Source organism: Triticum urartu, chromosome 2A (assembly GCF_056163025.1).
Source record: "Triticum urartu cultivar PI428250 chromosome 2A, HENAU_Tu73, whole genome shotgun sequence".
Lineage (NCBI taxonomy): Eukaryota > Viridiplantae > Streptophyta > Magnoliopsida > Poales > Poaceae > Triticum > Triticum urartu.
The window spans coordinates 193610794-193621408 of record NC_141874.1 but is presented as its reverse complement, the minus strand read 5'-3'; the positions used below and the strand labels follow the sequence as shown (position 1 = coordinate 193621408).

Sequence of the window (10615 nt, the reverse complement as noted above, 5' to 3'; positions counted from 1 at the left end):
TGGAAGAACTGCCTAAAAGCATGGCATGGACAATTCAAGGGTCGTGGGAAGGATGCCACTATCATTCTTGAGGCAGTTACCGATCATGAAACATGGATTTGGCATGCATATTTTGGGATGCCTGGATCTTGCAACGACATCAACGTGCTCGACCGGTCACCTCTGTTTGCCAAGTTAGCAAATGGAGAAGCACAACCAGTGACCTTCGAAGCAAATGGCAACACATACAACTATGGGTACTATCTTGCAGATGAGGTCTACCCAATGTGGAATACATCTGTCAAGCCGGTTGCAAAACCCGAAGGTAAGAAAGAACTCGTCTTTCACAATGCACAAGCGGCCGCTAGAAAAGATGTTGAGAGGGCTTTCGGGATTTTGCAATCTCAATTTGCTATTGTGCAGGACCATCTAGATTCTAGGATCAAAAGATCCTTTGGTACATCATGACTCCTTGCGTGATTATGCATAATATGATCATTGAGAATGAGCGTGGAAAACATTTAGATTACAACTTCTATCACTTGATGGGCATTCCTGTTAACCCCATGCGAAAAGAACAGCGCATCAGACATTTCATGAAGGTCTACAATGAGATTAGAGACACCGATGTGCATGATCAACTCCAAAAAAAAATTAATGAAAGAGCATTGGAAATGGCATGGCGAAAGGGCCGCATAGATTCATTATTTGTTTGTGAAAAACTATGTTGTATTGTGCAAAACTATGTTGTATTAGTGTTGCATCTCATCTCGTGGATTTGAAAAACTATGTAATAATTTGATATTGTGGACATGTATAAATTTTTTATGTTGTTTTTAGATATATATTTTGCAATATGTGTGGGCTGAACAGCAGCCGCGTGGCTGCCGGCCGGTTTTGCATCTTGGTTTTGGACCATTTGTTGGATTTAAGCCTTTTTTGGAGATGTAAAAAGCATTTTTTGGTGCTCTAAATTTGGACCATCACCGGTTTAGACCATCAAAATATTCATCATCTATTGAAGATGCTCTTACCCTGGCCAGTGGCGGAGACAAGGTCCAACGACCTGGGCGCACTTGTATGAAAAACTATTAATCATGTATTTTTTAAATGCTAAACATATATAATAAAATGTTCCATATGTATACAAAAAAGTATAATTTGTATGAAAAAAGAAGACACCAATACTTTTTTTTAAATGTTAGTCATGTATTTATAAAATGTTAAACATGTAAAATTTATGTTCCTGCTTTATACAAAATATTCTACATCATTGTCTCAAAAATGTCAGACAGTTCCCACCCGGCCCATCCCATCCCCAAAGCGTTGGAACTCAACTGTTGGGCAGATTGTCTCCAAAAAAAAAAAACTATTGGGCAGACAGTTCGGAGTGCACCGATCGTCGCTTTCTTCTGGCGATGAGAAAATGTCTGGGACAACTAATGAACTTGGGGTGGGGACTGCACCATTAAGCCAAGCATCGTGGCCACGCTTGTGGCAAGGAGGGGCAGTGCCGATCCAGGGGTGGGAGGTGCTTGTCCGGTCATACCAAAGCCCAATGAAAGCGGAGGGCTGAACTGAGTTTCAGAAGGTCAAGAATACTGAGTCCACCGAGGTGATGAGGTCGGCAGATGGTTTTCCGGTTGACGAGACCATGCCCGTATGGTTTAGCCTCTCTAAACCATCTGTTATGTTGCTCTCTGTGAGCTGTGGATTAGAACAAAAAGACATGTCAACAGACATTTTAATAGGTATAATAGTGTTGTTGTGAACTGAAAAAGGATATATTGTATGGGTGCCAGCAACGATTGAATCGGTGGTTCCGACTAAACATCCTGATGTGAGAAACAGCCCGTTATATAGATACAGGCATTTTGACTTGGTCTCCTACATTCTTCTTTTTTTGAGTGTCGTCTCCTACATTCAGAGAGTACCACTTGGGCACTTCCTTTTCTTTTCGACCAAGTGCACTTGTTGTTCTATGCACCTAGACCCAGTGGACTTATATTTTTAGTAACCATTGCAAGTTGCAGCTAACAGAAAAAACTTTTAGCATTTGCCAACTGAAACTACTTGGTAGTTCTAAATTCTAACCAGCCAGGTCAAAGAAAAAAAAGTCTAGCCCACGTACGTATATATATCCGCTCCTCGATCGTAGACTTCCGTGGCAAATCACAGGAGGCTGGAGCGCAGCACTGCATCTGATCCAAGTTCCCATCAAGCTCAACCGGGCGCCCGCATTCACCGATCAATGGCTTCCAACGTCGACCTCGCGGACCGCTTCGATGTCTCTGGGCCGACGCACATCATGTCTCGATCCGGCGCCGGCCCTTCTTCTCCAACGATGATTGACTGGTATGTTTTCATGCGTGCATATATTGGTGCGGAAGAAGGTATGCGTATTTGCCTTGCAGCAGCTGATCTGTAGTTCTGTATACAATTGATTGTGTGACAGGAACAATGAGGAGGATCGTCGGTGCGTGGCCGCCTGCGTCGTGAAGGGCACCTACATCCTCGAGAACGACAGAACCATGTGCAGGGTGCACGCGGAGGCGCTGGCTCCGCCGTGGTGGGAGAGCTTCCACTTCCGCCTCAGCGGCGTGCTCACGGAGGAATCCTTCAGGCGCAAGTGCGACAAGCTCATCTTCGGCGCCATCTATGAGAACGTCCCCGTGGCGGGCGGACGCCGCCACCCTTCTGCTCCGCAGTACATCGTGGCCTTCCGAGGGACTATGCTGCCGCATCCCAAGGCGATACACGACCTGTTCCTCGACTTCAAGATCATGGCCAACACGCTCTCGGACTCCAAGCGCTCCGAGCTCGCGCACCGGGCCGTGGACACGCTCCTCGCGACCATCGCCAGGGGCAAAGCCGGCTCCGAAGGCAGCGGCGTCGTGTGGCTCGCGGGGCACTCTCTCGGCGCGTCGCTGGCGCTGGAGGTGGGGCGGACCATGATGGCGGAGCAGGGCCGCAGCCTCCCGACCTTCCTCTTCAACCCGCCGCACGTGTCGCCCATTCCGGCGATCAACGTGATGCTCCCGTCGGAGGGGGTGAGGAGGGAACTGCTCGCCAAGAGCAACCTCGTCAAGGCCGGGCTCGGGCTGGTCCTCAGCCCCCATCGGAAGCGCATGGAGAGGTTGTTTGAGCGGCTGTCCCCGTGGGCGCCAAACCTGTACGTGCACGAGAGGGACGTCATCTGCCAGGGCTTCATCGGCTACTTCGAGCAGCGGCAGCAGCTGGAGGAGCGCTGCCGTGGCGCCAAATCGGCCACCACGCTGTCGTACCGCGACATGCTCTTCTCCGCGCTCGGCAAGGAGAAAGAGCGGCCGCACCTCCTGCCATCCGCGACGCTCTGGAAGAACTCGAGCATGGACAGAAACGCCAACTTACTCCAGCAGTCGTTGGCCGCACACGAGCTCCAGCAGTGGTGGAAATCGGACGCCGACCTCAGGCTGAGCGACAGACGTTATAGCTTCGCTTGACCATATAGTTCATGCTCGAATATATCATTATATCAATTCCAGGCTACAGTGTATCTTCGTCATACATTATTAGCAAAACTGGTTATTTTTTGGGATATGGCTAGATCTCAGTCGAGTCTCAGTCAAATGATATGGTATATAAGAAGGAAACAGAATTAAAAAAAAATTATATGAATCTTCATACAAAATTTAAGGAAGATAGTATCGACAGAGACATAATGAAGTCTCAGTGGACTAAGACTTAGCAAAACTGTTATTTTTCTTTTGTCTTTTTTTTTTGACTGAAAGTATCTTTTCTCAACGAGCTCCATCCGCCGTGTTGCGAAGAAAAATATCAAGTTGCACATTTCACATATCGGCAGTGACGCATGCAACACGGGAGGCGAGCAAACGCTCACCGTCCGCGCGCTTTTGGCCGGCCCTGTGCAGGGCAGGGCCTCTGTTTTTTCTTTTCCTTTTTCTTTTTGTTTCATTTCCCATTTCTCATTTTACCTTTTGTTTCTGATGAAATTATTAAATATTTAATTTTTAAATGTTTAGAATACAAAAAATGTGGACAATTTTTCATGAAGTTTAAAAATTGTTCTCAAATTATTACAAGGTGTTCCTAAATTTTTAAAAAGTTAGTGATTTTCTAAAATGTGAATTTAAAAAATGTTCTGAATTAATAAAATTATGAATTTGAAAAATATTTATCTAGGCAGTGGAAGCGGAGCGGTCAAGAAGAGTGTGGATTTTGACTAAGGTTTGGTCAAAGATACGACGCATCCGGACCGCCCCACATATGGGCTGGATCCGACGCATCTGAGTACGTCTAGACCGCCCCACATATGGGCTGGATCCGACGCATCTGAGTACGTGTGGACCACCCCACATATAGGATGTATTCGATACGTTCGAGTATGTCTGAACCACCCCACATATATGCTAGATTTGTGGGACGCCAGACAACCCGACCGGTTTGGAAGAGACGGTTGGGTAGCAATTTCGTAACCGGCCATTAACCAGGTTGTTCGCCTGGCTGTATATAGGGGGTTTTAAGGAGTTCGATTGTAGATGCTTACAAAAAAAAAACGTTATGGATTGGATGACATGCGTGCTACGCAACAATTGGTTTCACGGACTAGTACTTTCTATAAAAGTGCCTCTAGCTATTGCAACCAAAATACCGGTATGATAGAACAGATTAGGCAATACATTTATACGTCAATACTTCCCTCACGTGTAGCTACCTTAAGCCTAAACGTGGACCAAAAGTGAGCTGCTCTAATATTATGTAAGTGCATGCTCTAGTCAATGCAACCAAAAGGCCGATATGATAGAAGAGACTAAGCAATACATTTATACGTCAACACTTTTGACCTGGATGTCCTATTCTTCTAACCGAGAAAGAGTTATGTCGTCTGATTATCATTTTCCTCCTGAGATAATTTTGTGCTTGATCAATCGATCGATCCCTTGAATCACCAAGCATCTATTTTCTGCAAACATATATGATATGCTTGCCTTGGTCAGGGCAAGAGTTTGGGCGTTTTCATCTGCTGGCTTCTGGGCAACGGATGCCTATTTGGGTACAACAGCATGCTCACCTCGTCCACCTCTTCCTAGTATAACAAAGTTCTACTAGTATATATTTCCTCCGTTTCAAAATGTAGGTCTTTTTAGAGATTTCAAATGGAATACCATATACGGATGTATATAGACATACACTATTATAGAATGTTGCTAAAGCGACACTACGATCAGAGACTCTTCGACGAAACTGTGTGCGATGCCATAATCGCAAACGGTGATGTAAAAAAAGTCAAAAAGGTGCAAAATGTTTGCGATGAAGGATGCATCAAATACGGTTCAGATTTTAGTTGTATGTGCGATGCAGGGCACACAATTCATCTCAATTAACTGTTTGCGATAAGGAGGAACAAAAGAAACGGGCAGCCAGATGAAGGTGTGTGCGATGTACAGCATACAGTTCACTCGGATGAACTGTTTGTGATTAGACAACACAATGAAAAAGGTCGGCGTGGATCAAAGGTGTGTGCGATATACGGCATGCGGTTCACTCGGATAAACTGTTTGTGTTGAGACATGAGAACAGAAACGGTTCAAATGAACAAGATGTGTGTGATACGCGGCAAACAGGTCTGTAATCAGAAATGTGTGTGAATGCCGATAATAACACAAACGGTTGCTGCTAATAAGACGTGTGTGTTGTGCGATGAGATTGCATACAGAACAACATATATATATACACACTTATAAGGACATGCTTGCATAACCAAATTAAACATCCACTTACATAGGTGGCTACTACAATAATGGCATTTGCACACACCAAAGTAAACTATTACATACATAATTACATAGGTGGCTACTACACACAAGACATTTCCACACACCAATAAAGTAAACTATATATTACGATCATCTGATCATCATCTAATTCTTATGACGCTTGCTCTGCTTGTGGCTCGATCTGAGCTCGTTGATTTGGATAACGAGGCACTTCCTCATGTCAACGATCCGTCTGTGCATCTCGTAGCATGTGCCAGGATAGGGGGCTTGTTCTCTGGGCATCCTGCTTCATCTTTTCATAGTAGGGGCCGATGATGGCCGAGGCGAGTTCGAACAAGGAGTCCTTCGTGCTGCCCCAGACCCTGTAGTGATCACGGATTTCGACAAGGTTCTTGCAGGCAAAGCCTGTAACACTGAGCGCTTTTACATCGTCTTTGATTTCCGCCGTGGCGAACTTGTAGTCGGTGTTGTTGACAAACCTGTTGAAACGGTCGCAAGGCTATGTGGCCATGCAGTAGTGGTAGATGAGGACATGATGACGCACACACAACTTGGCGACGGCAACCTTCTGATCTATGCCGGGACGACCGGCGGTGTACTGGAGGTCGATGCTGACCACCTTGTGTTGGGGAACGTAGTAATTTCAAAAAAAATCTACGCACACGCAAGATCATGGTGATGCATAGCAACGAGAGGGGAGAGTGTAGTCTACGTACCCTCATAGACCGACAGCGGAAGCGTTATGACAACGCGGTTGATGTAGTCGTACGTCTTCACGGCCCAACCGATCAAGCACCGAAACTACGGCACCTTCGAGTTCTAGCACACGTTCAGCTCGATGACGATCCCCGGACTCCGATCCAGCAAAGTGTCGGGGAAGAGTTCCGTCAGCACGACGGCGTGGTGACGATCTTGATGTTCTACTTTCGCAGGGCTTCGCCTAAGCACCACTACAATATTATCAAGGACTATGGTGGAGGGGTGCACCACACACGGCTAAGAGAACGATCTTGAAGATCAACTTGTGTGTCTAGAGGTGCCCCCCTGCCCCCGTATATAAAGGAGCAAGGGGGGAGGCCGGCCGGCCCTTGGGGCGCGCCAAGGAGGAGGAGTCCTCCTCCTAGTAGGAGTAGGACTCCCCTCTTTCCTACTCCTACTAGGAGGGGGAAAGGAAGGGGGAGAGGGAGAAGGAAAGGGGGGCGCCGCCCCCCTCTCCTAGTCCAATTCGGACCAGAGGGGGAGGGGGGCGCGGCCCACCCTGGCCGCCCCTCTCTCTCTCCACTAGGGCCCATAAAGCCCATTACTTCTCCCGGGGGGGTTCCGGTAACCCTCCGGCACTCCGGTTTTCTCCGAAATCACCCGGAACACTTCCGGTGTCCGAATATAGTCGTCCAATATATCAATCTTTATGTCTCGACCATTTCGAGACTCCTCGTCATGTCCGTGATCACATCCGGGACTCCGAACATACTTTGCTACATAAAAATATATAAACTCATAATGAAACTATCATCATAACGTTAAGCGTGCGGACCCTACGGGTTCGAGAACAATGTAGACATGACCGAGACATGTCTCCGGTCAATAACCAATAGCGGAACCTAGATGCTCATATTGGCTCCCACATATTCTACACAGATCTTTTATCGGTCAGACCGCATAACAACATACTTTGTTCCCTTTGTCATCGGTATGTTACTTGCCCGAGATTCGATCGTCGGTATCTCAATACCTAGTTCAACCTCGTTACCGGCAAGTCTCTTTACTCGTTTCGTAATACATCATGTCGCAACTAACTCATTAGTTGCAATTCTTGCAAGGCTTATGTGATGTGCATTACTGAGAGGGCCCAGAGATACCTCTTCGACAATCGGAGTGACAAATCCTAATCTCAAAATACGCCAACCCAACATGTACCTTTGGAGACACCTGTAGAGCTCCTTTATAATCACCCAATTACGTTGTGACGTTTGGTAGCACACAAAGTGTTCCTTCGGCAAACGGGAGTTGCATAATCTCATAGTCATAGGAACATGTATAAGTCATGAAGAAAGCAATAGCAACATACTAAACGATCGGGTGCTAAGCTAATGGAATGGGTCATGTCAATCACATCATTCTCCTAATGATGTGATCCCGTTAATCAAATGACAACACATGTCTATGGTTAGTAACATAACCATCTTTGATTAACGAGCTAGTCAAGTAGAGGCACACTAGTGACGTTTAGTTTGTCTATGTATTCACACAAGTATTATGTTTCCGGATAATACAATTCTAGGATGAATAATAAACATTTATCATGATATAAGGAAATAAACAATAACTTTATTATTGCCTCTAGGGCATATTTCCTTCAGTCTCCCACTTGCACTAGATTCAATAATCTCGTTCACATCGCCATGTGATTTAACATCAATAGTTCACATCACCATGTGATTAACACCCATAGTTCACATCGACATGTGACCAACACCCAAAGGGTTTACTAGAGTCAATAATCTAGTTCACATCGCTATGTGATTAACACCCAAAGAGTACTAAGGTGTGATCATGTTTTGCTTGTGAGAGAAGTTTAGTCAACAGGTCTGCCACATTCACATCCGTAAGTATTTTGCAAATTTCTATGTCAACAATGCTCTGCATGGAGCTACTCTAGCTAATTGCTCCCACTTTCAATATGTATCCAGATTGAGACTTTAGAGTCATCTGGATCAGTGTCAAAACTTGCATCGACGTAACCCTTTACGACGAACCTTTTGTCACCTCCATAATTGAGAAACATATCCTAATTCCACTAAGGATAATTTTGACCAATGTCTAGTGATCTACTCCTAGATCACTATTGTACTCCCTTGCCAAACTCAGGGCAGGGTATACAATAGGTCTGGTACACAGCATGGCATACTTTATAGAACCTATGGCTGAGGCATAGGGAATGACTTTCATTCTCTCTCTATCTTCTGCCGTGGTTGGGTTTTGAGTCTTACTCAACTTCACACCTTTGTAACACAGGAAAGAACTCCTTCTTTGACTGTTCCATTTTGAACTACTTCAAAATCTTGTCAAGGTATGTACTCATTGAAAAAACTTATCAAGCGTCTTGATCTATCTCTATAGATCTTGATGCTCAATATGTAAGCAGCTTCACCGAGGTCTTTCTTTGAAAAACTCCTTTCAAACATTCCTTTATGCTTTGCAGAATAATTCTACATTATCTCCGATCAACAATATGTCTTTCACATATACTTATCAGAAATGTTGTAGTGCTCCCACTCACTTTCTTGTAAATACAGGCTTCACCGCAAGTCTGTATAAAACTATATGCTTTGATCAACTTATCAAAGCGTATATTCCAACTCCGAGATGCTTGCACCAGTCCATAGATGGATTGCTGGAGCTTGCATATTTTGTTAGTACCTTTAGGATTGACAAAACCTTCTGGTTGCATCATATACAACTCTTCTTTAATAAATCCATTAAGGAATGCAGTTTTGTTTATCCATTTGCCAGATTTCATAAAATGCTGCAATTGCTAACATGATTCAGACAGACTTAAGCATAGATACGAGTGAGAAACTCTCATCGTAGTCAACACCTTGAACTTGTCGAAAACCTTTTTGCGACAATTCTAGCTTTGTAGACAGTAACACTACTATCAGCGTCCGTCTTCCTCTTGAAGATCCATTTAATCTCAATGGCTCGCCGATCATTGGGAAAGTCAATCAAAGTCCATACTTTGTTCTCATACATGGATCTCATCTCAAATTTCATGGCCTCAAGCCATTTCGCGGAATCTAGGCTCATCATCGCTTCCTCATAGTTCGTAGGCTCGTCATGGTCAAGTAACGTGACCTCCAGAACAGGATTACCGTACCACTCTGGTGCGGATCTCACTCTGTTTTACCTACGAGGTTCGATAGTAACTTGATCTGAAGTTACATGATCATCATCATTAGCTTCCTCACTAATCGGTGTAGTAGTCACAGGAACAGATTTCTATGATGAACTACTTTCCAATAAGGGAGCAGGTACAGTTACCTCATCAAGTTCTACTTTCCTCCCACTCACTTCTTTCGAGAGAAACTCCTTTTTCTGGAAAGGATCCATTGAAAGCAACGAATATATTGCCTTCGGATCTGTGATAGAAGGTGTACCCCACATTTTCTTTTGGGTATCCTATGAAGACGCACTTCTCCGATTTGGGTTAGAGCTTATCAGGTTGAAACTTTTTCACATAAGCATTGCAACCTCAAACTTTAAGAAACGACAGCTTAGGTTTCTTGCCAAACCATAGTTCATACGGTGTCATCTCAACGGATTTAGATGGTGCCCTATTTAACGTGAATGCAGTTGTCTCTAATGCATAACCCCAAAATGATAGCGGTAAATCAGTAAGAGACATCATAGATCGCACCATATCTAGTAAAGTACGGTTATGACGTTCGGACACACCATTATGCTGTGGTGTTCGAGGTGGCGTGAGTAGTGAAACTATTTCACATTGTTTTTAACTGAAGGCCAAACTCATAACTCAAATATTTTACTTCTGCGATCATATCGTAGAAACTTTCATTTTTGTTATGATGATTCTCCACTTCACTCGGAAATTCTTTGAACTTTTCAAATGTTTCAGACTTGTGTTTCATCAAGTAGATATACTCATATCTGCTCAAATCATCTGTGAAGATCAGAAAATAATGATACCTGCCATGAGCCTCAATATTCATCGGACCACATACATCAGTATGTATGATTTCCAACAAATCTGTTGCTCGCTCCATTGTTCTGGAGAACGGAGTTTTACTCATCTTGCCCATGAGGCATGGTTAGCAAGCATCAACTGATTCATAATCAAG

At 44.5% G+C, this 10615-nt stretch overlaps 1 protein-coding gene across 1 annotated transcript; it reads left to right on the top strand.

Moving 5' to 3' along the window:
* The first annotated feature begins 2155 nt into the window (after window positions 1-2155).
* Window positions 2156-3558, top strand: LOC125541376 (GDSL esterase/lipase At4g10955-like). The gene is made up of 2 exons (XM_048704804.2): window positions 2156-2334; window positions 2435-3558. The coding sequence occupies exons 1-2, from the start codon at window positions 2231-2233 to the stop codon at window positions 3459-3461; spliced, it is 1131 nt and encodes a 376-aa protein (XP_048560761.1). The 5' UTR covers window positions 2156-2230; the 3' UTR covers window positions 3462-3558.
* Window positions 3559-10615: the final 7057 nt, after the last annotated feature.